The sequence below is a fragment of the Cnephaeus nilssonii genome (assembly GCF_951640355.1).
Source record: "Cnephaeus nilssonii genome assembly, chromosome: 7".
Lineage (NCBI taxonomy): Eukaryota > Metazoa > Chordata > Mammalia > Chiroptera > Vespertilionidae > Cnephaeus > Cnephaeus nilssonii.
The window spans coordinates 80,728,989-80,756,907 of NC_137078.1; the positions used below are offsets into that span (position 1 = coordinate 80,728,989).

Here is a 27,919-nt window from a genome sequence, read left to right on the forward strand (position 1 = left end):
GGCGCTTCGTGATTGGGAGAACGGAATGGGGGCGTGGCCTCACGTAGAAAGCCGCCTCTGGATTGGTGCAAATCGTCAAGGGCGGTACCTCCACGCCGGGTAGGCGCGAAAGCTCCCAAGTCGCTGCCGGGTTGAATCCGGCGGGAGCAGCTGCGCCGCGGCTGAGGGAGCCGGGGACCAGTTTCGTCCCGAGCAAAGCGCTGGAGAGGCCGAAGTCATGACGGGCGAAGTGCCTTCCGAGGTGAGTTCATGCAAATGTCTCCATCGCGGTTGCGGAGGTCGGCGCTGAAGGGGTACGGGGGGCGGGGGGCGAGTGCGGTGGAATGGGTCGCGGAGGCTGGGAGAAAACTACAGTTCCCAGCGTGCACCGGGCGGCTCGGCCTCGCAGTCCCTGAGGGAAAACACCCCCACCCCCGGCCCCACCATCTCGCGGTCCAGTCCCCGCGTCGGGGTTTCCGCGCCTCCGTCCAGTAGGCCGTGTTGCTTCGGGTCTTTGTGGCGCGCGCAGCCGGCCGCCCAGCTCCTCCTCAGTCTGTCCCGCCTCCCCTCCCCTTTGGCGCGTTTCCTGCCGTGGGTGCTTTTCCTCTTACCGCGTCCGGAAAGAGGAAGGCCCGAGCCGAACCGGGCCGCTGGGATGCGGGGCAGGGCTCTGTAAACGGACGGCGGGAGTTCGTAATTGCGCCTGGAAGGGGCCTTTGCGGTCATCTGGAAGGGGCTGTCCTCGGCTCGGGGCCTCCGGGAGGGTGACTCGCGGGTCGCCGGCGGAATTGGGCTTAGGAACTACTGTTTACAGTCCTGTGTTCTTTTCCGGGGCGGGACTAGGGTGAGATACTATACTCACCTTGGGAGCAAAATGTAAGGAGACGCCAAAAAACTCAGTAATCAAGATGATATTTTAAAGCAACATTAAAAAAAAAAGTTAATACCAAAAAGAAAATCCCATGACTTGATATTGAAGAAAATAACAAACTTTTAAATAAAGACAATATCTGACCCTGAACTTGCACTACTCAGCGTCATTCACCTCACCCTTGCGGATACTGCCGCAAACTGCCTAGAATAAAATGATGAACAATATCTTGTATTGAGTTGTGTGGCTACCTATATGTAGTTTTCGGATCCACAGAGTGAATAGACTTAACTGTTTTGTATTGTTGGAAGGACCACCAGCAAATACATGATTCTGCTTGGTGATTATTCAGTGCATGTTCTCTTTAGCTATTTAGTAATTGTACCAAGCATTGAAATCAATTTAATAGTTGTTGGAGAAGCATTAACGTGAGGCCTCGTGCCCTATTGCATGACAGATATTAATATTGTCCCCCTTATTAAGTTGATTCAGAGCCCTAAGAACGCCAAGGAGGTTGGAGACCTGGCATCTAGGGCGACTTGGTCACTAACTGTCCAAGTCACCCAAACACCTCTCCTTATATATTATTTTTTACTTGTAACTTTTAAAGTAGTTTTGTTTAGAAATTTTCAAACGTAAAAATCATGCCAATCTTATTTCACTTATATCCCCACCCATTTCCTCCCTACTGGATTATTTAGAAGCAAATTTTAGACATTATTTCATCCACAAATATTTCATTATACATCTCTAAGACGTAGAGCCTTTCCAAAAAAGATAACCACAATATTATTACAACACGTAAAACACTTAGACTTTTTGCTTGAATATCTAATCTGTTCAGATTTCCTTCACACACACACACATATGCTCTCTGAATTAGGATCCAAAGAAAGTCTGCAATTGCAATTGTTGATATGTAAGTGTATGTATATACCTTAACTCTTTATAGGTCCCCCTCCCTCTCGTTTTCTTCAAATTATTGTTAAAGAAATCACATAGGGTAGGGGGGCGCTGGTAAAAGAGGGCAAAGCGGGGATAAATGGTGAAGGAAGCAGGCTTGACTTTGGGTAGTGAACATGCAATACAATATACAGATGATATTTTATAGAATTGTATACTTGAAACCTATATGATTTTATTAACTAGAGGCCCGGTGCATGAAATTCGTGCATGGGGGGGTTCCCTCAGCCTGGCCTGCACCCTCTCGCAATCCAGGATCAGGCAGGCAGGCAGGCAGGCCAGTGGTTAGGAGCCAGTGGTCCCAGATTGCGAGAGGGATGTCCGACTGCCGGTTTAGGCCTGATCCACAGCTAACCACTCTGCCTGCCTGCCTGCCTGCCTGCCTGATCACCCCTAACCACTTGCCTGCCTGCCTGATCACCCCTAACCATTTGCCTGCCTGCCTGATCGCCCCTAACCACTCTGCCTGCCTGCCTGATCGCCCCTAACCACTCTGCCTGCCTGCCTGATCGCCCTTAACCGCCTCTGCCTCAGCACCCACCACCGCAGCTTCATTCACAAGGATGTCCAGAAGGTTGTTTGGCTGTCCGGTCTAATTAGCATATTATGCTTTTATTATTATAGATGTCACGCCAATAAATTAAATGAAAATAAAAAAGAAACCACATAGTTTGCCTTATAACGAGTCCCACACCTGGATTGCATCTCTCTTTTTTTAAAAAAAAAAAAATTTTTATTGATTTCAGAGAGAAAGGGGGAGAGTATCATTGATCAGCTGCCTCCTGCACTCCCCCTTAAAGAAAGCACTTTATGGCTCCTCTTTGGCATATCTGAATTGCCAGCATCACTAGTCTGGTGATATTATTAAGTAAACTAGAGACCCGGTGCATGAAATTCATGCACGGGGTGGGGGTGTCCCTCAGCCCAGCCTGCACCCTTTCCCCTCTCCAATCTGGGACCCCTTGGGGGATGTCCGACTGCCGACAGTCGGACATTCCTCTCACAATCTGGGACTGCTGGCTCCTAACGACTTGCCTGCCTGCCTGCCTGATTGCCCCTAACCACTCCCCTGCCAGCCTGATTGACACCTAACTGCTCCCCTGCCGGCCCAATTGCCCCCAACTGCCCTCCCCTGCAGGCCCGGTCCCCCCCAACTGCCCTCCCCTGCAGGCCTGATCACCCCCAACTGCCCTCCCCTGCCAACCATCTTGTGACAATGTGGGGGGCGGCCATCTTGTGACAACTTGGGGTGGCCATCTTGTGGCAGCCATCTTGTGATGACGTGGGGCGGCCATCTTTGTGAGGGCACGAGGGTCAATTTGCATATTACCTCTTTATTATATAGGATAAGGGTTATTTGAACACAAGTACTGTGGTACCATGACAGTAGATCTGATAACTGAGGTGGCTACTGAGTGTCTACTAGCAAAAGGTGGATTGTATATACAGCACAGATACACTGGACAAAGGGATGATTCATGTCCTGAGTGGGACAAAGTGGGATGGTGCGAGATTCCATCATGCTACTCAGAATGGAATGCAATTTAAAACTTATGAATTGTTTATTTCTGGAATTTTCCATTTAATGTTTTCTGACCTCATTTGACCATGGGTAACAAATTATGGAAAAGTGAAACTGTTGATAAGGGGGATCTACTGTATTCAATATAAAGAGTTGGTTTTGCCCTGGATGGTGTGGTTCAGTTGATTGGAGTATTGTTCCATACACTGAAAGGTCATGGGTTCAGTTCCTAGTCAGAGCATATTATTATACCTAGGTTGCAGGTTTGATCCCCAGTTGGGGCGTGTATGAGAGGCAACCAATTGATGTTTTTCACATCCGTGTTTCTCTCCCTCTCTTCTTCTCTAAAATAAAAAGCAAACAAACATATCCTTGGATGAGGATTAAAAAAAAGATTTGGGTCTATAGAATCCTTTAAAGGTGAACAATGATTTTTCTTTTGGATTTGGGTCCAGTAATTCTTTTTTTTTTTTTAAATATATTTTATTGATTTTTTACAGAGAGGAAGGGAGAGGGATAGAGAGTTAGAATCATCAGTGAGAGAGGAACATCAATCAGCTGCCTCCTGCACACCCCCTACTGGGGATGTGCCTGCAACCAAGGTACATGCCCTTGACTGAAATCGAACCTAGGACCCTTCAGTCCGCAGGCTGATGCTTTATCCACTAAGCCAAACCGGTTAGGGCCCAGTAATTATTTTTTAAAAAATATTTTTTTTATTGATTTCAGAGAGGAAGAGAGAAGGAGAGATAGAAACATCAATGATGAGAGAGAATCATTGATCGGCTGCCTCCTGCACGCCCCCTACTGGGGATTCGAGCCTGCAACCTGGGCATGTGCCCTTGACCAGAATTGGACCCGGGATCCTTCAAATTCACAGGCCGACACTCTACCCACTGTGCCAAACCAGCTAGGGCATGTCCGGTAATTCTTAATGTCATCTCTCTCTCTCTCTCTTTTTTTTTTTTGTTAATCCTTACCTGAAGATATTTTTTCCATTGATTTTTAGAGAGAGTGGAAGGGAGGGGAGAGACACAGAGAGAGAAATACCAATATGAGAGAGATATCCATTGGTTGCCTCCTGCACATGTCCGACCAGGGCGGGATCTAGCCTGCAACCCAGGTACATGCCCTTGACCGGAATTGAACCTGAGGCCCTTCAATGCACACACCAGCATTCTATCCACTTTGCCAAACTGGCTAGGGTTGTCATCTCTTCATTGAACCCTTGAATTATTGTGTTTTTTTTCTCCTTATTTCAGCCTGATGATCCCATAATGCTATGTGTATCATAAAGTACTTAGAGCTTTTTGTACCTGCTGGTTAATGCAAAATATATTCTCATTATTTTAGGTCCACCTAGAAATCAATGATTTAAAACTGATTTCACAAGAAGAAGCAGATAGTCCTTTCGACAGTGGACAGGGAAGCTGTGAAACAATTGGACCCTTGAGTGAAGGAGGTTTGTAATAGTACTTTTATATTTAGAAATATAATGTGGGGGCTTGGGTTGTAAGTGGGTTTGATTAATTTTATTCTCTTGATTTATTAGGTTATTAATGCCCAATTTTATAACTTTTTATTATGAAAGCATAATAGTTGTGTTGTAACCTTTTGAGAATAATAATTTCTGTTATATTACTTAATATATAAAATGTTAAGAAGCTACCACATTGCCTGGTTGAATGCATTCATCCCATAATAAAAGAATTTGTAACACCTTCCAGGATGATTAGAACAACTTTTCCTGTTGTAAAGATATATACAGTAGTTACATTTTTCAGTGAGACATTTTTCTAGTGAAAATATTTTCCAAATGTACTTTTAGGTTTGCTTTGCTACAGTCAGTTCTTAGTGGTAGTTACATAATTTTACAAGGTGATATATCACTTGGATAATTGGATATATTTTTGGATGATTGGATAGGTTTAGTAGAACTAGGAGAAAGGCCAAATGACAGCAGACTGCTAAAAAAATTTTGTTTCCTTCAGATTCTGATGAAGAGATATTTGTGAGTAAGAAATTGAAAAGCAGGAAGGTGCTACACGACAGTGATTCTGAAAGAGAAGAACCAGATGCCTCTCCAGAGAAAGCTAGCTATGATATTGTCGAAGAGGAAAATAAAGAGAACTTATATGCCGGAAAAAATGGGAAAGCCAGAAGGATGTACAAAACTCTGGCAGACAGTGATGAAAGTGACATGGAGGAGGAAGAGTCTTTGTACCAGGAAAATCTTGAAACCCAAGTGACATCTTCCTTAGAGCTGGGTCGTCAATCTGAAAACTCTGTGGACTTGACAGCTAGTAGAAAGATTTCCAAAAAACCCGTACGTGATAAAGAAGGAACTGAAGGGAAAGCAAAAGTAAAATCAAAGAGAAGACTGGAGAAAGAGGAGAGAAAAATGGAAAAAATTAGGCAGCTAAAAAAGAAGGAAACAAAAAATGAGGTACATTTTTAAAAATATATATTTTTATTGCCCTAACTGGTTTGGCTCAGTGGATTGAGTGTCGGCCTGCGGACTGAAGGGTCCCAGGTTCGATTCCAGTCAAGGGCACATGCCTGGGTTGTGGGCTCGATCCCCAGTAGGGGGTGTGCAAGAGGCAGCCAATCAATGATTCTCTTCCATTGTTGTTGTTTCTCTCTCCTCTCCCTTCCTCTCTCTGAAATCAATAAAAATATATGTATAGAAACATCAACGTTAAGAGAGAATCATTGATTGCCTGCCTCCCGCACACCCCCCACTGAGGATCTAGCCTGCAACCTGAGTATGTACCCTGACTGGGAATTGAACCGTGATCCCCTGGTTCATGGGTCAATGCTCAACCACTGAGCCACACCGGCCATGCAAATTAGGTACATTTTAAAGAACAATTTGCTATTTCTAATGCAGATTAACATTTTGGAAAGGATTGTTTTTAGTTCTTGAGGTTTTTCTGCATTCAGAATATAGCTTTGAATTTATTGTTTTTGCATTGTGAGTAATGAGGTATGTGATTTAAAACTTGGTGTCATTTTCCATTTCATATACATGAAGGACACTTCCAAATATATGGGTTTCTGATCTCTGAAAGTTAATTTTCAAAAAAGGATTTTTCATGCGTTTATCAGTCAGAAATCTTGCTTGCTAACTAGAAAACACCATCCTCAAGTTTTATAGACTAATTGCTTAATAAGTATTGAATTGACTTCAAAAATACTTACTATTTTGTAAGTTAGTTTTGGACAGTTTGCATAAAATCACAGCCTGGACTTCAAGGGATGACTATGTGTTAGGAACCAGTGAGGATGTTCTAGAATGCCATGTATTTGTCTGTTGGTGAAACATGGGCTTTTTCTGGCCTGATCCAGATAGCCTTGTGTTGTGAAATTGGATTCTGAAATGATTGGGTTTTGCTTTTTCTTTATGCATTATCCAGGAAGAAGATGTGAAACAGCCATTTACTGATAGTGGCTGTCTTCTTGTGGATGAAGATCTTTTTGAAACTGGGTTGGAGGAGGAGAATAACTCTGCATTGGAAGATGAAGAGTCGCTAGAATCCATAAGGGCAGCTGTGAAAAATAAAGTAAAAAAACACAAGGCAAGTAAAAGATTATTGCAGTAGGAGCTACCCTATTACTTCTAAGTTTTGCATTATTTTCTGACTTACTTTTGGAACCTTAATTTTTTTTAAAGTGATAGACATACTAACTTGTTTAGAAACTAGTATTTTGATTGCCCTCATAGAAATGTTGAGGGGAGGGGGGAATAAGATACTTTATGTTGTGTAAGAAGCAGAGAAATAAGGGGGCAGAGATGTAAATTTTATAACTGTGTGGCCTCTAAGAAACGAACCAATAGGGTTTCAGGAAGGGTATAAAGGAAACGTATCAGTCAAAAGCATTGTTATCCTGAGTGATTGGGAGCATAATTGTTTTTCCTAAGATTATCTTTAGGTGCCTGGGAGTCATTGTCTCTCCTTAGGGGAAGATGTAACACAGGTATAAGAAACAAGAGCCCAAACTCCATTTGAGACATCTAATTTGTTTTCTAGGCATTATAGTGTGCTGTGTTTAAAATTTTCTATTTGATAATTATTGGCATATTACTAATGTAGCATGATGTATGTTGGAGCATAAAAGCAATCTTTGAGTAAGCTTATTTCAGGTTCATTTTTGGCCATGTTATTTAACTTGTCATCTCTTTTAGAAAAAGCAACTATCTTTGGAGAGTGGCATTTCTTCATATGAAGAAGAAAGTGAGTTATCAAAAGGCACCATGAGGAAGGTGAGGTAGAGTCCCATACTGTATAGTTGTCATGTGGTCTCTTTCCCCAGGAGACTGAATTTCTCAGGGATAATATTTTATCATGTTTTCCTGGTACCCAAGATAATGCTCTGTACATGGGAGGGACACAAATATGGATTGGATTGAATTAATTCTTTGTGACTTGCAAATGAATGAACTCCTTGGGTTAATATTGTATTGAGCTTATTTGTGCTTACTATTACCTCTTCGTCCTCTTTTCTTGGAAAGAGCAAACTCTCTTTCTGAATGTCTATATGTAGCATTAATGTACTCTCACTTTTTGTTTTCTTTAAGGAAAGGAAGGCAGCCAAGTTAAGTAAGGAAGCATTAAAAAAACTACACAGTGAGACTCAGCGCCTTATTCGAGGTAATCCAAATCAGTACAGTAAACTTTGAGGCAAATCACAGTATTTCTTTGTAAGCTCAATTTAGATGGGGATTTTTGCTTGTTTAACACTCCTCCTAATATGAATTGGGTTGTAATATCAAGTTTAGAATGGATCTTGGTGTGGTGGATGGCTATTGTTCTGAAGCCCCTGGGACATTACTACAAACAGAAAATTTTCAGAACTATAGTCGTGGTAAGGAGGAAAGTCTTTTTTGTTTTTGTTCTTTTTTTTTTTTACAAGTTTTATGAGTTTATTTCAGTTCATTTGAGCCAAATTGATGACATGCTGGAAAGGAAGATCTTAAATGCTCCCAGGAGGTTTTTTTGTTTTTCATGGTTTTCTATGGACCAGCTGCATCAGGATCCCTTTGGGAACTTGACAAATATGTAAATTCTTAGCCTCCAGAGAAAGTCTGATTCAATAGGCTTGAAATGGGGTCCAAGAATCTGTATTTTTTAAGAACTTCCTGGACCAGTTTGATTTCACAACTAGTTTAAAAGCACTGGTCTATCTTGGTGGGCGGGGGGTTAGGGGGTGTTCCCCGTAGAGGGGAGGAGATGGGAAGAGATTAACCAAAGAACTTATATGCATAACCAATGGACACAGACAATAGTGTGGTGAAGGCCTGGGCTGGGGCAGGGGCTAGGAAGAGGAAAGCTAAGGAGGGGGTTGTTGGAGGACATCTGTAATACTGTCAACAATAAAAAAATAAAGTATTTTTTTAAAAGCCACTGGTCTTCAGGGATTTCTTTTGTACTAAAATCCTGTCTTTATTAAAGCCAGGATTGTTTTCTATTTCTGGTGATGGCTTTGGCTTACTGTTTAGTTAACTGAATATAAAGCGACATTTCAGAATATACAGTATATAGATTTGCTTGTTTTGTTCCATTTTGTAGAGTCTGCACTTAATCTTCCGTATCATATGCCTGAGAATAAAACCATTCATGATTTCTACAAACGTAAACCCCGGCCCACTTGTCAGGGAAATGCCATGGCCCTACTAAAGTAAGAACCCTCTTTCCTGTGATTATAATTTTCATAAACATTCCATTTTGTAGCAAACAAAAAGTTCAGATTCTTTACACCCTTCATACCGATTTAACTGGTTCATTCTGTGCTAAATGATGAGAATGTTTCCCATTTAGGATAACTTTCAACTCCAGCTTATTTCCCCTTCCCTAGGTCATCTAAGTATCAGTCAAGCCATCACAAAGAAATCACAGACCCTGCAAACACAACTGAGATGAGCAGTGACCATCATAGCAAAGATTCTGAGCCAACAACAGGTGCAGGATATGAAATGGAAGCTAATGCACTCCCTGCAGTTTCAAAGGAACTCCAGATGACTACTAGATCAGATGAGTCTTGCAGTAAAGATCTGATGGTAAGTGAAGAGCCAGAAATTCAGGAGAAACAGGAGCAGAGGGATACTAGACCTTCTCCTGGGGACAGCTCAGTGGCACAGCAGGAATCCAGCTTCCTTGGGAACAAGGTCAGTGACGGGTCTCAGACTGCAGGGCGTGTGGCACTTGAACCTGATGCCCTGGAGGGAGAAGGCCTGCAGAAAACAGAAGAAGCAGATGAGAAGGTGGAAGAGCCCAGGCAGCAAACCAAATCAGCGGCAGTCGTGCCACCTGAGAAAGTGAGGAGATTCACACTGGATAGACTTAAGCAACTGGGAGTGGATGTTTTCGTTAAACCTCGGCTGGGTGCTGATGAAGATTCCTTTGTGGTACTTGAAGAACCTGAACCCAACAGAGGTAATCCTTTGAGTTGTGGGGGGCCTCTCCAGAGTGATTTATTCAGGCAGCATTCAATTACATGCCACCTTGGAGGACAGGGAACCCAGGAGAAGCCAATAACCACACATGATCTTATTCTACAGATGTGCAGGCACATCCTGTTTTATTGTGCTTCACCTATTGCACTTCACAGATACTGCATTTTTTTAAATTTTTTTTTTTACAAATTGAAGGCAGGACCCTCCACAGCAAAATGATTATGACTTGCTTTATTGTAATACTAGCTTTATTGTGGTGTTCTGGAAACGAACTCGCAATATCTCTGAGGTATGCCTGTACTAGATAGGGTAGAATCCCATTTAGATAGATTTGGCAGTGTATCAGAATATTCTAAACCTTGTTTAAAATTGAAGCCTGTTCATATATAAAAGAGATACATTACTATTGTGTTATGATATGACATTCATAAAAGCATTACTATTCAGTTTTTTACAATTAAAGAAAAATATTTTGGTTCAGGAAATTGCAAAACTGAATTTCTTTGCTTCTTCTTTTTTTTTATTTTACTCTATTCAGCAAATACTAAACTATCCACTACATGCAAGATGCTATAGAGCATACCAAGGGAAATCTGACATCTGTTCTACACTGTTTATGGAAAAAATTAAATAATGTGGAGAAAAGGGGAAAAAGATTAAAATTTCTTTCTTTGCTGAAAGAAACTTTTAGAATAAAGTGCCTTGGGCCCTGGCTGGGTAACTCAGTTGGTTGGAGCGTCATCCAACCAAGGTTTCGAGTTCGATTCTCGGTCAGGGCACATAAGTAGGTTGTAGGTTTGATCCCCAGTTTGGGTATGTATAGGAAGCCAGCTCTCTCTCACATCAGTGTTTTTTTCTCTCTCTAAAAAAATCAATAAAAACATAATAACAATAAATTAAAAATAAAATAAAGTGCTTTTGGAATTCAGAGGAGGGATAAGTTTCTTCCAATAGGTGGTTAAAAAAGGCTTGAAGAATAGGTGGATGCCATTTCTTGTTCATTGCCTTCCCCTACTTTGAGTAGGCTCTTCTGACTTGTTCCCTACTCTATACTCAGTGCTTCCACAGGGGATGACACATAGTAGGCATTCATATTTATTGAATGAATGCATGATCTTTCAAAGAGAACTCAAGTATTATTACCACTTTAGGTAAACTTCCTGACTCAGGTAGAATTGGGTGTTGCCTTTGCATTAAAGCAGTGTAGCATGACAATTAATAGCTTAGGCTTTATATCTAGACCAGAGTTTGAATCTAGACTATGTTACTTACTGTTTAACCTTGAGTATGCTCTTTGGCCTCTCTAAGCCATCTTTTAAAAACAGAAATTGAAAAAATAGCACTCTTGTTTCACAAGGCTACCGAGAGGATTTGTTAAAATCATGAATACAATTAGATAGCATAAAGAAGCACTCAACTAGTGGCTGCTACTTTTACTAGTGTTACTAGTGAAGTTAATACATCAATATTCACTAAACAGTTTATGGTTGGCAGGTACTATGTTATCCACAGTATTTGGTGTGTAAAATATGCTCAATGAGTCTTTGTTAATTGAATAGATGGGCTTTGTGGAAGTGGAGAGGACATTCTTGGAAGGAACAGGAAGAATGGTACATATTGAGAAGTTGTGTAAGTCAGTTTGACCAGAACAGAAGGTGGGAGGGAAGAGTTGTGTAACAGCCTAGCCGGTGTGGTTCAGTGGTTGAGGGTCAACCTATGAACCAGGATGTCATGGTGAAAGTTTTGTTCTGTTGGACTAGAAATTATCTAAACAGTTCCAGACTAAGAGAGAGAACAAACGTTTTTGGTGTTTTTTTTAATATTCACTGGAGGTTATTTTTTCCATTGATTTCTAGAGAGAGTGGAAGGGAGGGAGAGTGGAGAGGGAGAGAGAAACATCGATGTGAGAGATACATTGATTGGTTGCCTCCTGCACGTGCCACAACTGGAGCTATGGAACCTGCAATTGAGGTATTTGCCCTTGGCTGGGAATTGAACCTGAGACCCTTCGGTTCTCAGGCTGACACTCTAACCACTGAGAAAACTGGCCAGGGCAAAAACAAACATTTTTTGAGTACTTGGTATACTAGACACTGCTAAATTTTGTTGTATGGAACCAGAAGTTACCTAAGCAGTCCTGGACTGAGAGACAGCAAAGGGAAGAAACTTAATTTTGAGTACCTACTGTGTTGATTCTTTATTAATTGTTTTGTATACAAGTTGGGTGTGGTTCAGGGGCAGCCTTAAGGAGAATTTCCTTTCTGATTGTATTGTCTAAGCTAGCATAACAGTTTCACCAAAAAACTTTTCCAGTCCTGCTGCTGAGTTACATCACTGATTGGATTGTCATTTTCTTTTTTCTGTTTTTTAATTGACCTTGCCCATTTTTAGTAAGATTTTCAATAAATAGTGAAATGTTCCAAATAGGGAATTTTTTAAAAGGAGCCCTTGAATAATCAAGAATGATGGCATTTTTCCGATCAGTTTGTACTTTAAAAAAAAGAATTGCACATATTTAGAAACTTCATTTGTAAATTTCTACCCTAAATGACTTTTAAGTATGTTAAAGAAGAATTGCAGCAGTCCATTAGTTTGGGTTAAGTTATATGAATTCACAGTGGTGTTAGTAGCAAAGGATGTTTGGTGTTTCTGCATTGTGTGTTTTTTTCTTACAACTATGTTTCTTAAAAAACTTAGCTTATAATTTCTAACTGAAATCATAAAGGAAAGAGTTTGAGCATGGCAAACTGACATACTGGTTGGCACTTGGGTTTAGAACTGGAAGCCTTGAAGCAGCGTTTCTGGAAGCATGCTAATCCCGCAGCCACACCCAGGGCTGCTCAGAAGGTAAATGTGAGCATCGTCGTGAAAGAGGTGGGCACTGATGGTAAGCAAGAGCTGAAGGCCGATGTGGTACCTGTGACTTTGGCAGCTGAGAAGCTGGATGGAGTAAGCCACACAAAACCAGGTATTTGAGTTGACCTTTTTTTTTCTTTGTGCCTTGTACTCTGATCAGTCTTTATGCCACTGAAGAGACGGTAGTGAAAAGTTACAGGCCCTGGCCGAGGAGCTCAGTTGGTTCATCCCCAAACCCCAAGGTTGTGGGTCCAGTCCCCAGTTAGGGCACATACAAGAATCAGTCAAACAACAAATTGATATTTCTCTTTCTATATCTGTTGAAAATCAATACATTTTTTAAAAAGTGATAGAATCTTTTTTCTTGGAGACTTGGGAAAGTGGACAGCAGTACCTCTAGCATGATTCATGTGTAGCATTGCCTAGAGGTCCTGGGTAAGATGACTTTATTCCTTAAAATAGCCTTTATCTTATTTTAAGAAAACGAAATATCTATTGTAGAAAATGCATGAAAATAATAAACAAAAGTTCTACAGTTTTCTGTGTATCTATCCTTTTAAACTCTAGTTACATGTTTGTTTTAAAAAAACAATAATGTGATAACACCATTCATTCTGCTTTGTAATCTGCTTTTTTGTTTTCAGTGTGTTAGGGACAGGTCTGTTGTTCCCACTCCCACTTTGAAAATATGAGTAATGTGTCACATAGAAAAAATTTAAAACACCGAGAAAAAAATATAAATGAAAAATTAGTATTAGTCTTCCCAAAGGCAACTGTTAACAATTTTTTGTTTGTCCTAGGAAAATTCATATGTATATACCATTGTTGTGTGTGTGTGTGTGTGTGTGTGTGTGTGTGTGTGTGTGTGTGAGAGTGAGAGAGACAGAGAGACAGAGATTGACAGAAATTGAATATTTATTCTGTGCCAGGCATTGCTCTAGGTGCTTTACAGAAAATAGTATTAGTATCCTTATTTTATATATGAGGAAATTATATACAAAGCATTTACACAACCTTCTCAAGTACTAGAACCAGTAGCCTAATCCAGACCCCCTAACCCCTGAGTTCAGATACACATTTTGTTGCTTTTGAGGGTTGTTTTTTTTTTTAACAGCTGCATAAAATTTCATTGTATGAGTATAACATGATTTGTTTAACCATACTCCTATTAATGGACATATTATGTGTTCCAGTTTTTGGTATTTCATATAAGGTACTTCCTAGTATGAGATATATGTTGCTATATCTGGATGCAAAATTTCTTACATTGAAATCAAATTTTGATGTATATCATTTCATTGTTCTTCAAAATAGTTGTCCCAATTTATACTCTGAATAATATAAAAGTTTCTGTTTCCTCCTGTTAACTCATATTATCAAACCTAAGTTTTGCTAAATATATAAAAAATGGTATCTCTTTATTTTGATTTGTAGCTCTTTAATTAGAAGTGAGGTTAAACATTATTTTTAACTTATTTATTAACAATATATTCACTTTCTGTGAACTCCCAGTCCATATCCTATACCCATTTTACTCTTGAATTGTTTCTCTTTTTCTTCAAAATAGATCAATTTATCAATGTTTTCTTTCATGGCTTCTGAGCCAGAGACTATTGAAGTCCCACTCCTCCTCCCTTTTTTCCCCCTTTTAATAACAAATTTATGATCTCTGCATAGTATATTATCCCAGAGTGTAGAACATAATTCTGGAAGTTCTCTTTTACACTTGACTTCATAATAATCCCCATTTGTTAAAGTAACAAAAGCCTAGAGTACTAAGATCTCTGCCCTTTTGGGATGTGACTAGAACACTCCTGGAGTTGCCTAAAACGCACACTTCCATTATTGATGTGTGGAGTCAGTCATTATGTCTAACGCATGCCTTCATATTTCTGTTCAGGTGAAAAGCTTCAGGTGCTGAAAGCTAAACTGCAAGAAGCAATGAAACTCCGAAGGTTAGAGGAGCGCCAGAAGCGCCAGGCGTTGTTTAAATTAGATAATGAAGATGGATTTGAAGAAGAGGAGGAGGAGGAGGAGGAAGAAATGACGGATGAGTCTGAGGAAGATGGAGAAGGGGAGGAAGAGGATAAGTTAGAGGAAGAGGAGGAAGAAGGCAGTCACGAGGTTTCTGGCAATTATGTAATTTTGTTACTTGGTCATGATGAATAAGGGAAAAAAAGAATCTGATTTGAAGGATTATAATAAGCATGTTCAATTGTATAAGAGATTTTGGGGGCAGACATGAATGCAGCTAGCTCATGTGTACCTCAGTCTTAGTGCATTCAGTTTAGTTGGCACCATTGAATACCTACAGTTCTCAGAGCCATGGCTTGTGTTAGTTTATATTATGTAACACAATGCTGGTATGAAATGGCTTTGAGTGAATAAGGACTTTTATCTTTGTTGTTTATTTAGGTTTCTTTGTTCAGAATAAAAAGCAGTTTTAACCTTGGCCAAGCTGAGGCCTGGAATCAATTCTTCTTAGGCAGGCCGAGACCTTCCTGTGTTAATTGCATTCTTGTTTGAGGAGGGTATTTGTAGGGTCTCTCACCCGCCGCTGAGGGAACATAGATGATGACACGATTTTATGTATTAGAAAAATGAAAAGCTTCCTTGTTTGAACACTGGAATCACTTGAAAGAGCTGGTTAGTAGTTAGCCTGGGGAGAGAAAGAAGAAAGCAATGGCTGAACTGGGTAGCATGTCACAGTCTGTAGTTGGTTTTAGGTCAGTAGTCATCCTGCAATCTCAGGCTAATCATTTAACCTCTCATTGCCTCAATAAAATGTTAATTCCAGTTTTCTTTCATAATTTTAAAGCAATTTTGGGAGGGTAAAAGGTAAAATAAGTATAAAAGAACTCTAAAAGTGTAAGGGAGAATTATATTATTGATAATGGTGGGACCCAATTTCTTTCAGGTTTACCTTTTCAGATATAAGATGTGACCAAGCAGCCATATTTCAGGCCAACAGTGTGTTTGCTTTAAAATTTTTTTGACGTGTATTATTTTGTTTTGGGGTGGTGTGATTGATAAAGACAGCAGAATTCCTTCTCGGTAATGAAGAAGTGGAAACCAAAGATGAGAAAGAAATGGACAAAGAAAACAATGATGACAGTAGTGAAATTGGCAAGTCAGTTGGCCTTCCGTCTGTTCTTAAGCCTCTCTCATCAGATTCCACCGTTCTCCTATTTAAAGACAACTCTTCCAAGATGGAGTAAGTAATTCTTTCTAAGGAAAGATAAGATTCCCTTGGATTTGCCCCTCTAGTAAGAAGCAGGAACAGATACTCAAACAGTTTACTTTCTTGTTTTGTAATTACTTTCCTAGTGAAGAAAAATCAGAAACAGATGAAAACTCAAGCAAAAGGCCTAGCAAACTGGGTAAGTAGTGACTCTTTCACAGATCTGTTTGATCTTTCATTTTTGATACTTAACGACTGATTCCATAAGGTTCCATTTTTTGAACCCTAATGGAATTTTCCCAGTCTTACATGTGGCAATGAAAGCAGTTTATGAATTAGAATTTTTTTTTTTGGTCTGGTTTTTTAAAACTTATATGCAGTTTCTTTATAGTTGACCATGGACATCTAATAGGTCTGTAGTTAAGTGTATTGATTGTGTGAACCATGAGACATTTCCATGTAGTTCAGAGGGAGATGTGTAAGTGAATGGATAATGGAGAGACTGATCATAGGCATTAGGTAGGGTGACAGACGGAACTTTCAGGTGTTACTTAGCTCAGAGTGATAAGCCTAGATTAACTTAATGTTTGGGAACATATTTGAGAGACTTGCCTGTGAATGTTACCTGACAGTTTCCTCCTCAATTCTTTTTCCTAAACAAACCCACTCTATTTCCAGAATCACACACCTAAAAATGACTTCTCTTTCTTTAGATGAAGAGGATTCATGCTCATTGCTAACAAAGGAGAGCAGCCACAATAGCAGCTTTGAATTGATTGGCTCCACAATTCCATCCTATCAGCCTTGCAACAGACAAACAGGCCTTGGGACTAGTTTTACCCCTTTAGCAGCAGGATTTAGATCTCCTTCCCCTGGGCTATTTCGAGCCAGTTTGATCAGCTCAGCTTCTAAGGTAAGATGGTAATGGTTTTCTGATCTCCCGCTTTTGCTTCCCACCATGCTAAGGAAAATGTATCTGAGCCAACCAACTCCTACCCCATTATGTGTGTTCAGTTTAAAAATCCACCCGGTGTATTAAAAACAAGCTTCATCCAGTGTTCTTACTTTCTTGGAGATATTTTTCTTTATGCTTCTCTTGGCTATTCATTGTCCTCCTCAATTGCAGTTGCCTGAGAACAGATTAAATATTGCAAATAGCAACTTCTGTTGTTGTCATGACAGTGAATGATATTTGTAAAATGTTATGTTTTTGTTTGGTTTTATTTTGGTGCCAGAGTTCAGAAAAGCTGTCTGAGCCTTCACTTCCCATAGAGGATTCCCAGGATCTATATAACGCCTCCCCAGAGCCTAAGACACTTTTCCTAGGAGCAGGAGATTTCCAGTTCTCTTTAGAAGATGACACGCAGAGCCAACTGTTGGATGCAGATGGGTTGGTAGTTTTATGTTTTTGTGGGTGGGAAGGCGCTGGGCACTGCTTAATTTTGTTTAAAAATAAAGTGAGCTTCTGTCACTCCATCTGTGCTTTCTCGTCTGAGAAAGAGAAGATGCACAGACCATTCGTATTACATTCTGCAAGCTTGAACAAAGTCTCTCCAGAAAGTGGAATGTAAATAGCCCTTGCTGGCATCCTTCAATCTCTGCCTCATTTGAAAGGCATAGCTCTTGTAAAGGCATCAGAATTTCATGTGTCCATCCTATTATGTTATGATTGTTGGGTGGGATTGAAAATTGACAGGCCTGTGGTGCATTACATGGCCATAACACCAAGCCCTACTCTAGCATCATCTGAAGCCAAAGTTATCCCTTTGCCCTTTACCTTCTGAATAGCATTTATTCTTTCGTAAAACTTTCCCCTCTTTAGACTATCACAAAGCTGAAGGTTGAATCTTTTGTCTTCTGGTTTGGGATTCAGCTTCTAACTTCGGTATTGGAGACGAGTTGGCTTTTTCTCCCACTACTTTGTTTTTCTCCCTAGAGCATTTCTTACACTCTTCATTGTGCTTGTAGGTTCTTAAATGTTAGAAACCACAGGAATCAGTACCAAGCTTTGAAACCTCGATTGCCTTTGGCCAATATGGATGAGAATGCCATGGATGCTAACATGGATGAGCTGCTGGATTTGTGCACTGGAAAATTCACTTCTCAGGCGGAGAAGGCTCTTCCCGGGAAGAGTGACAAGAAAGAGAACATGGAGGAACTTCTGAATCTTTGTTCAGGAAAATTCGCCTCTCAGGGTAAATATCCAACAAAGTGCATCAGGCTTGCCACAGCCAACTACCTTAAACCAGTATCCTTGAAAAGAAGCCCCTTACTCTTGGGTGAAAAGTTTGCAGAAAACAGAGTGCGATGGATTCTTTTATGTAGGTTGAATTCACAGCTTAGCTCCCTGACATTTAGAGCCCTTACTTTCTTAGGGTGGTAAAGTGTTGTCTTAAGATTGCTCTTAATATTTGTGCAAAGCTTAGAAAAGTGTCTGGTGTGTAGTAAATTTAATATAAATGTTAATTTGTTGTTCTTACCTGCACACCTTCTCTTCCCCCTGACACCCCTGCTAAAATGTAAGCTCTGTGGAAGTTGGGATCTTTGTTTTGTTCACTATTGTATCCCTGGTGCCTGGCACATGGTAAGCACTAAATAAGGATTTGTTGAATGAATGAATAGCTGGTGAGGTTTTTTTGGCAAGCGTACTTTAGAACTGTATTGAGCTGGCATGTCTCAGATGGCTGGGAAAAGAGGATAAAGCTGTCATTCCTTGGTGACAGATCTTTTTCTTTGTTGTGATGTAGATGACTCCGCTCTGGCTCCATCAGAGTTAAATAAACAGGAGAAAGAGAGCAGCATGGATGATCCAATGGAAGAAGCACTTGCTCTTTGTTCAGGCTCTTTCCCAACAGACAGGTGAGTCTCAGTGATTGGTGGGAACTTGGGAAGGCCTGGTCTTCTGATAAATTCTGGGGTCAGATTCTCTGGATTTAGCAACAGCCGACCATCATGGGGGCTTCTTATCTTGTTTGAGAGCACTGCAGTGAATCTGAGTCTTATATTTGTGTGTAAGGAAACTATAATGCTTTTATTTAGTTGGTGGAGAATGGGGGGGGAGGGAGGTAAAAATAAGCACATGAAAGTGCTCAAAACTACTAATAATTAGGGAAATGCAAGTCAAAATCACGGTAAGATACTACCTCACGCCCATTAGAATGGCTACTATTAAACACACACACACACACACACACACACACACACACACACCTCCAGAAAATAACAACTATTGGTGAGGATATGGAGAAATTGGAATCTTTGTGCTCTGTTGGTAGGAGTGTAAACAGAAGCTGCTATGGAAAACAATGGCAGTTCCTAAAAAAAAAATTTTTGAAATAGAATATGATTCAGCATTTCCACTTTTGGGTTTATATACAAAAGAAGTGAAAACAGGGACTCAGATATTTGTACCCATGTTTATAGCAGCATCATTTTTAATAGTCAAAAGGTGAAAACAACCCAAATGGATACAAAATGTGTTGTGTGTATGTTATATACATACACAGTAGAATATTATTCAGCCTTAAAAAGGAAGGAAATTCTGATAAATGCTACAACCTAGATGAACTGTAAGGATGTTATGCTAAGTGAAATAAGCCAATCACAAAAATACAAATACTATATGATTCCACTTATTTGAGGCACTTAGAATAGTCAAATTCATAGAGACAGAAAGTAGAAGATGATTGCCAGGGGGTAGGGGGAGGGAAGAATGAGGAGTTGTGTAAAGGATATAGAGTTTTAGTTTTGCAAGATGAAAAGGGTTCTGAAAGTTAGCTCACAACAATGTGAATGCACTTAACACTAGTGAACTGTACACTTAAAAATGGGCCCGGCTGGTGTGTCTCAGAGGTCTCTGTTCAATTCCTGATCAGGGCACATGCCTGGATTGCAGGCTCGGTCCCCAGGAGGCATCCGATCGATGATTCTCTCTCATCATTGATGTTTCTCTTTTTCCCCTCTCCCTTCCTCTATAAAATCAATTTAAAGAAAAACATAAAAAATGTTGAAAAAAGATTAAGGTGGTAAATTTGTTATGTGTTATATCACAATTTTTTTTTTAATTAAAGGCAAAATATCTTGTTTCCTGTTTCTTGAAGATATTTTGTCTTAAAATATTTTCAATTCTTAAATTCTTCTAGTTTGCTTTCAACAACTTACTGATTTGTGGATTTGCATTTTAGGGAAGAAGAAGGTGAAGAGGAGGAATTTGGAGACTTTCGGCTTGTCCCAAATGATAATGAGTTCAGTAGTGATGAGGTGAGTTTGAAGGGAGCAAAGTAATCATAACTGCACCTCATATAGTGCTGCTATATGGGTTTCTTTCCTAGTCTGAGTTCTTAAAAATTCTAGCTCGGCATCTTTCAGAAGCAATTTCGTAGAATAAGATGTTTGGGCAGAAGTTCGTAAACCCTGTTTTAGTTGAGGACACATTTTACTCTGCCTGGCCTTGGGTGGTGTGATCCCATATGATTTTGCAGGATGAACACAGTGACTCTGGTAATGAACATGAGGCCCTGGACGACCACGAGGATGACGATGAAGAAGAGCTCCTGAGGCAATCCGAGAAGTTGAAAAGGCAAATGTAGGTGTTATATTCATTCCTTCAGTTGCTAGAAGGTTCTGAAGGTTGAATTGTACTAGAAGCTTGCCACATATTTATCTAAATTTGCTGGTTCTGTTTTTGCTTTTTGTGGTTAGCATAAAATCCATTCACATGTTAGCTCTTGAGTATTCAAAGATGGTCATGTCTTCCTTAAGTGATTTCTGTACTTAAGGAGGTATACTAGGTCTTTCAGCTGTTTCCCACATGACATTGTTTCCATACTCCTCACATACTGGATATTCTCTTTACCTTCAAGTGTGTCGGGCCATATTTCTTGTTCTGGATGCATAGCATACTCCTTAAAACAAGCATGACAAACTCAAAGGCTAGCAGGGGCCAAAGGGCCACGAGTTTGACATGCTTGCCTTAGAACAGTGATGGCGAACCTATGACATGTGTGTCAGCACTGACACGCGTAGCCATTTCTGATGACACGTGGCCGCATGCCGAGGATGAAACATTTGCTGCTCCTGAGGATGAAACATTTGCGACTAGAGTCTTGGAGTTAGTTTTTTCCTCAAAGTGACACACTACCCGAGTTATGCTCATTTTTTTGGCGAAGTTTGACACACCAAGCTCAAAAGGTTGCCCATCACTGCCTTAGAATGGAACCAAAGGTCATAAAAGCTGAGTCACAGTAGACTCTGAGGATCTAGTAGTCAACTAGATTCCCTGGATCTTTTTCCCTGTGAATTACTGTCATTCCAGGTTTTCTTCATACTAGTTTGTTGTACTGATCATGAAAGTAAGCCATTTATTTTAGAATATTTAAAAGAATATGGAAAGATTAAATTAAAAGTCGTCCGTGTTCACCATCCAGAATCTTTATGAAAGTGATGGGGTGGTTTTTGCCCCATCACCTTTTTTATGCATATATTTTGATATAGTTGGAATCTGTACAATTTTTTATATTTACAGCTTTGCTTTCTTTCCCACTTAGCCTATCCATAAGCAATTTCCCAGGATGTTATAAGTTTTATAAAGAACATTTCAAAAGGTATTCAGTATTATATTTTATGTGGATGACTTTTGGAATTCACATATAGGACATCATATTGATCCCTATTAGATTTATATTATTGTTCTTAGCCCATCATTCCATTCTATCAAGATCAGTTTTGGGTTCTAATTTATTACCTGTCAAATTAACTACCTCATACAGCTTTGGATCATCTATAGATTTTTTCTAAAACAGTGGATCTTAAACCATATTTAACTGCAGAATGACAGCTAAAAGTTGAACTCCTCAAAGAGGGTAGATGGAAAGATTGGGAACCTTAGTGGCTAGTAGCCCCTAAAAGAATTCTGCAGAAATGCTAGGATTTAGAGAAACTCAGCTTAAATAAATAAATAAGGCCCTGGCCAGGTCGCTCAGTTGGTTAGAGCATCGTCCCCATGCCAAAGTTGCGGGTTCAATCCTGGGTCAGGGCACATAAAAGACTAAACCAGTGAATGCATAAATAAATGAAACAACAAATGTAACTTTGAGCCTCAATCATGCCTGTAACTTGGGGGTCTTGGTGGACTGTAAGAGATCCAAGTCTATTTCCTTTCTGTACTATTGTGTCTCCTGAAGCTGGTGAGCTTAAAAAACAAGATAGTTTGAACCTTCTAGCAGGTATGTCTCAAATATAGAAGAGATTGAGAGTTCTGGCTTTAAAGTCACCAACCTGATTGAATCCAGGCTCTGCTACCTCCTAGCTGTGTGACCTTGGGTAAATAGTTTATTCTCTGAGTCTCAGTTCCTTCAACTGTAAATTAAAGGGAATAATAGTACCCCCTCCTGAGATAATGCAATGATGTCTGTAAAGCACAGTTACTGGCACACAATATTATGAAATGATAGACTTTTAAGTATTATCAAAATGTATTACTTTAAAGTTAAACATAATATTATTTGAGGTGGTTCTATATTCTAGTTTTCTCATTGCTTCCATATTCTGTGTGTATTCATTGTTGCATTCTCTATTCTTCAAAATTATTTTCCAGGAGATTGAAGAGATACCTGGAGGATGAGGCCGAGGTGTCAGGGAGTGATGTGGGAAGTGAAGACGAGTATGATGGGGAAGAGATTGATGAATATGAAGAGGACGTAATTGATGAAGTACTTCCTTCTGATGAGGAACTACAGAGTCAAATAAAGAAAATACACATGTCAGTATCCCAACAAGCCCTTCTGAGTAATGGGATATGTCTTAAGGCAGCCCTATAACCAGACATAGTGGTGCTCGATTTGAACACCATACTTCTCCTGTTGTAGGAAAACAATGTTGGATGATGATAAGCGACAGCTCCGTTTATACCAAGAGAGGTACCTTGCTGATGGGGATCTGCACAGTGATGGTCCTGGACGAACGAGGAAATTTCGATGGAAAAACATAGGTATCTTGGTAGTTGTCTTTTGTGTGTTTTTTTATTGATTTCAGAGATGGAGGGAGAGGGAGAGATAAAAACATCAATTATGAGAGATAATCATTGATTGTCTGTCTCCTGTACTCTCCCACTGGGGATTGAGCTACAACCGGGCATGTGCCCTGACCGGGAATCAAGCATGCATGCATGCATAAATAAATAAATAAGGCAGGCAGGCAGGCAGGCAGGCCTTGGCCGGGTAGCTCAGTAATATGAGCCATCACCTCCTGGTTCATAGTTTGATGCTCAACCACTGAGCCATGCTGGCCAGGCTTGGTTGTTGTTAGAAAGCAGATGGTGTAATGTGCATGTTTGTCCAGTTTAAGATGACAGTGGAAATCAAAACCGTAGCAGGCTGTTATGAAGTACCTGGTTGTAACCATTATTTTCTATTAGTGAATGGGAAGAGTTTGTGCCAGTATATGGTAAATGCTAAGAGTTCATTTGTGTCTGTCCAGGTGTCCTCTCCTATGGGAATTACTGAGTGCTGATAGCCTTACCTCTTTGCTTTAGATGATGCTTCCCAGATGGACTTGTTCCACAGAGACTCTGATGATGAGCAGATCGAGGAACAGCTTGATGAGACAGAAGCCAGATGGAGGAAGGAGCGAATTCAACGAGAGCAGTGGCTTCGGGACCAGGTAGGAAGTTGGCAAGAAATTCGCCTCTTTTGACCCTCGTGTATGAGGAGAGGACCTAGTCACCTAGCTTGTCACAATGGTTTCAAAGTCTTGGACAGCATATTGCTGTTCCTTTTAATCCTTGAATTTCCTTTTGTGCTTAGAGAAGGTTCACCATGGGCATTTCTTTGTTTGTCCAAAATATATATATATATATTTTTGGTCTAAAGTAAGAAAAGATTGCAAAAAAGGAAAACAAATGATATCCCAGGTATCTTAGCTTCACAATCCAGGCTATGCCAATTATTTGGGGCGAGTTGTGGACTTCTGTTAATGCCGACTTTTATCTAAAGGCACAGCAGGGGAAAATTGTACCTGAAGAAGAGGAAGAAATTGGAGAAGACAGTCAGTTTATGATGCTGGCCAAGAAAGTTACAGCCAAAGCATTGCAGAAAAATGGTGAGCTTCTGGTCCTCCTCAGGGTATAGTCCCCTGGAGATGACTCCAACCTTCAGCGGCTGTTGTAGCTTAGTCATGGGCCTGTGTCTCATATTGTCTTAAAGAAGTGGGGAGAGACAGTGTTCTTAGATCTTTGTCTATTGGGCTGTGCATGTTGTACTTATGAGTGTAGATAGCTGGTTTTGCTTTATGTTCTAAAATAGTTCATAGGAATGAATTCTGATTTTTTTATTTAGTTGCCCAGGATTAAATACCTAAGTGTTTGAGCTGGAATTTGAAGCCAGATATATCTAACTCCAGAGCTGAAGCTCTTAAACATCCTCCACACTTTTACCATTCCTGTTTTTTCTTATTACTGTTAGTGATTAGTCAATAAGTTCAGCTTGGTTGGCTGTCTTCTTGTAGCCACTTGCTATGGTTTCCAGTCACCATTATAAAGTAATCAGAGTTCCTGTGGTTTTAGTTTATTGGTTTAGTTAAAGAGAATTTAAAAGTAATTCTGCCTAATTTTACCCAGAACAAGCCTGTCTGTATTTTTTTCTTTTCAGCCAATCGCACCGTGGTTATACAAGAATCAACACCTTTACTCAGAAATCCTTTTGAAGCCATCAGACCGGGAAGTGCCCACCAGGTTGGTTGGGGACATTGTTAGCCTGACATCATGATCTGCATTGTTATAAAGGCCCAGGTCAAGCTAAGGGAATACTCTCCTTGGGGGAGGGAGGCGGCTGCAGGAAATAGAAGTACCTGGCAAAGGACCCTGCTATTTCTCTTCTGCCGAGTGGGGTCGGAATATGTCCCCTCATGGGGACAGCGACTTCTCATTCTTTCTTTGGCACTTGGATTTTGATACCAGATGACTCTTCTTTCCTCAGCCAAAGACGGGCTCATTGCTAAACCAGCCCAAAGCTGTACTTCAGAAACTGGCTGCCCTCTCTGACCTCAACCCCAGTGCTCCCCGAAATTCAAGAAACTTTGTCTTCCATACCCTTTCTCCTGTCAAGGCTGAGACAGCAAAGGACTCGTCTAAGCCTCAGGTAGGGAATTTGAGAACTGAAAGCAGAATTTATTTATTTTTTAATTTAAAAAATATGTATTTGCGGCATAAAGGCTTATGCTGCGGTGTTAATCTTGCACTCCTCGGTAAGGTACAAGGGGATTGCTACCCACAATGGGTAATCAGTTTTGAAATTTGCATTTCTATTTGTGTGTGTTTTTTCTGTCGTTAATCATTTATGATTTAACTCTGAGTTAAATTAGCTGGAGAGCTGATTGAAGGTAAGCACTGCATGAGGGTTTGAGCTGGCCGTGACTCTCTCTCTGCTCTCCAGGTGAGGAGAAAGGGCCCGTCCATAATGAGAACGCCTTCACCTAAGCGCCTCAAAACAGGTGATAGCACTTCAGGATCGAAGCAGAGCATCTTCACCTACTTGGAAAGCTGACACCATGGGGTGCCAGTGCCTACTTTGAGACTGCTTTGAGAAGTTCTGGCATTGAAAGCTGGAATTGATGCTCACATGGATGGGCCTTCCCTTCCTTCAGAATCGATGCATTAAGATTGTCGACAGAGACTCCAGTTCTTTCCACGGCATGGCTCTGGACATCTCTTTCCTGTCCCAGCATTATTTCCTGGGTTGGCCACTAATCTTAATTCTTCAGTGTTGGCAACATTGACTCATGGGATACTTGGGTGAAGACTTAGTTCCTTCATTAAATATTTGACATTTTATCCTAGCAGCTTCCTGGGTTGATACCTCTTTGTGAAAGGAGGGCTTAGACTGTAGAGGAAGAGGAGGAGGGTAAAGCGTGGCATTACAGAAACTTACAGAAAGCAGTGACTGTCAGTACCAGCATGACTCCTTCACGCCCCTCAGATCTATACCATGGTGACCAGGACCCGGTGAAAGAGCTACTTCTTAGAGAACCTAGGAACCTCTGGGCTGTCCATTAGTCTTGCCCCTTCCATTTTCCTGTTTCCTCTTCCTAAGACAGCCCCAGGTGTCCATCAAACCTTTGCTTCCTTTATCATATGGACTCACACTGGTACCCAAGTCAGAAAGACATTGGCCCCAATTTTCTGGTATATGAGAATGAAGATGCAACATGAGATATCCCATGGGACAGAGAGCTCTCTCCTGGGACTAAATTCTCAATTTGAAACACTTGTTCAAGGACGTCCTTTCTCATCATGACAAAAAGAAGTATAACCAGAGGACAATTTAATACTTCATTACCTATTTTGAGAGAAGACCATCATGGAGTTTAATCAAAATATTGTTAAGAGAGTCCTGGCTGGTGTGGCTCAGTGTGGAGGGTCATCCTGTGCACCAGAAGGTTAGGGGTTTGATCACCGGTCAGAGCACCTACCTGGGTTTCAGGTTCAATCTCCGGTCAGGGTACATGTGGGAGGCAACTGATAACTCTCTCTCTCAAATCAATAAGCTGACTCCTAACCACTTGCCTGCCTGCCAGATTGCCCCTAACTGCGCCCCTTCCGGCCTGATTGACACCTAACTGCTCCCCTGCTGGCCCCATCACCAACTGCCCTCCCCTGCCTGCTCAATCGCCCCAACTGCCCTCCCCTGCAGTCCTGGTTGCCCCCACCTGCCCTCCCCTGCTGGCCATCTTGTGATGATGTGGGGGGTGTCCATCTTGTGACAATGTGGGGACAGCCATCTTGTGACACGAGCGCATGAGGGTCAATTTGCATATTATCTCTTTATTATATAGGATATAATAATTGCCATCACTCCTGAGTTTCCCTAAACTACCATGAGGCACTCAGATTTTAGGCATTCCTCTCCGCGTCCCCCCCCCCCCGCCCCCCTCAGAACTGACCATCACTGCTGCTTTAGGAAAAACATTCCCTGTGAATAATGTGGTTTCACAATCCAGAGTTGGACGTGGGAAGTTGGATGAATTGTGCCAATTTTTTATTGACAGATGGGAACACCAGTTTAATTGATGAAATTAGGGAATAGGTTTTCTCTAGTTGTTTCTAATGCACAAGATGCTGACTTTGACAGATTTCATGTTTGTATATTTGTAATCTTGTAATGAGGAAGATGTATGTAAAGAGGTTTTAATATGTATGTAGTTTTTCAATAAATCTCAGTGCCTGGAGAGCAGGATTTCCTTCCTGTCCAGATCGAATGCTCCTTAGGTCAGTGCCTGTCTAATGTTGAGAGCACGTTCTCAGGCTGTCTCCGACGGAAGCCCGCTGAGTCTGGAGAGAGGCTGCTGCACTTGTCCCCTCACTGGCTTCTCAACTCCAGTGAATGGATCAAATTTACTTGTCAAGTGGTTTGGATTCAGTGTGCAGGTCAGGAGAGTTTACGTAAATGGTAACTGTCTTGCCCTAGCCTGTTTGGCTCAGTGGATAGAGCGCTGGCCTGTGGATCGAAGGGTCCTGGGTTCAGTTCTGGTCAACGGCACGTACGTATTACATCAGTTGCAGACTCCTCCCCCATCCCGACCCTGGTCAGGGCCCATGCAGGAGGCAACCAATCGATGTGTTTCTCTCACATTATTGTTTCTCTCTGTCTTTCCCTCTCTCTTCTACTCTCTAAACAATGGAAAAATATCCTCCAGTAAGGATTAAAAGCAAAACAAATATGGTAACTGTCTTTACAGCCCTTTGATTGGCAGCCACAGGTCCAAGCTGAAAGTTATTGCCCCTCCCTCTGAGAACCTCCATTTATACTTATGAAAGGAGGATAGTAATGCATGCTTGTCTCGGAGTTACTGTGAAGCTTATGTTGGAAAATGTGTGTGACTACATTGTGTCTAGTGTTACTCTGCAAGCATAAGGAATTGCCAGTGTAACAACTGCAGCATGTTTTGCGGACCAGTTCTTAAAGGCCCATGTCTCAAGAGTCTCAGACTTAACATCTTTAAAAATGTTACAGTTTTCCTACAAACCTGCGCTTCCTCCTGTTCCCATTTCAGTAAAAGCCACCTCCACACACCCCGTCACTCAGGCTGAAAATCTGAAGG

The 27,919-nt window shown here is 40.9% G+C and overlaps 1 protein-coding gene across 1 annotated transcript; it reads left to right on the top strand.

The window, feature by feature from the left end:
• The first annotated feature begins 94 nt into the window (after positions 1-94).
• Positions 95-27,158, top strand: CLSPN (claspin). The gene is made up of 25 exons (XM_079778116.1): positions 95-241; positions 4,689-4,797; positions 5,327-5,781; positions 6,752-6,913; positions 7,522-7,599; positions 7,915-7,987; positions 8,906-9,014; positions 9,192-9,769; positions 12,566-12,757; positions 14,546-14,769; positions 15,681-15,859; positions 15,973-16,025; positions 16,540-16,739; positions 17,062-17,216; positions 17,795-18,021; positions 18,574-18,685; positions 20,011-20,086; positions 20,308-20,411; positions 22,422-22,586; positions 22,693-22,814; positions 23,358-23,485; positions 23,818-23,923; positions 24,472-24,554; positions 24,799-24,960; positions 25,255-27,158. Exons 1-25 carry the CDS (start codon positions 218-220, stop codon positions 25,363-25,365), a joined length of 3,987 nt encoding a protein of 1,328 aa, XP_079634242.1. The 5' UTR covers positions 95-217; the 3' UTR covers positions 25,366-27,158.
• Positions 27,159-27,919: the final 761 nt, after the last annotated feature.

Excerpts from the sequence above, each read along its gene's own strand:
- CLSPN (XM_079778116.1), top strand. The coding sequence starts at position 218 with ATGACGGGCGAAGTGCCTTCCGAG. Across the intron at positions 6,914-7,521 it reads ATAAAGTAAAAAAACACAAG|AAAAAGCAACTATCTTTGGA; the intron begins GCAAGTAAAAGA and ends CATCTCTTTTAG. Across the intron at positions 20,412-22,421 it reads GAGAAGTTGAAAAGGCAAAT|GAGATTGAAGAGATACCTGG; the intron begins GTAGGTGTTATA and ends ATTATTTTCCAG.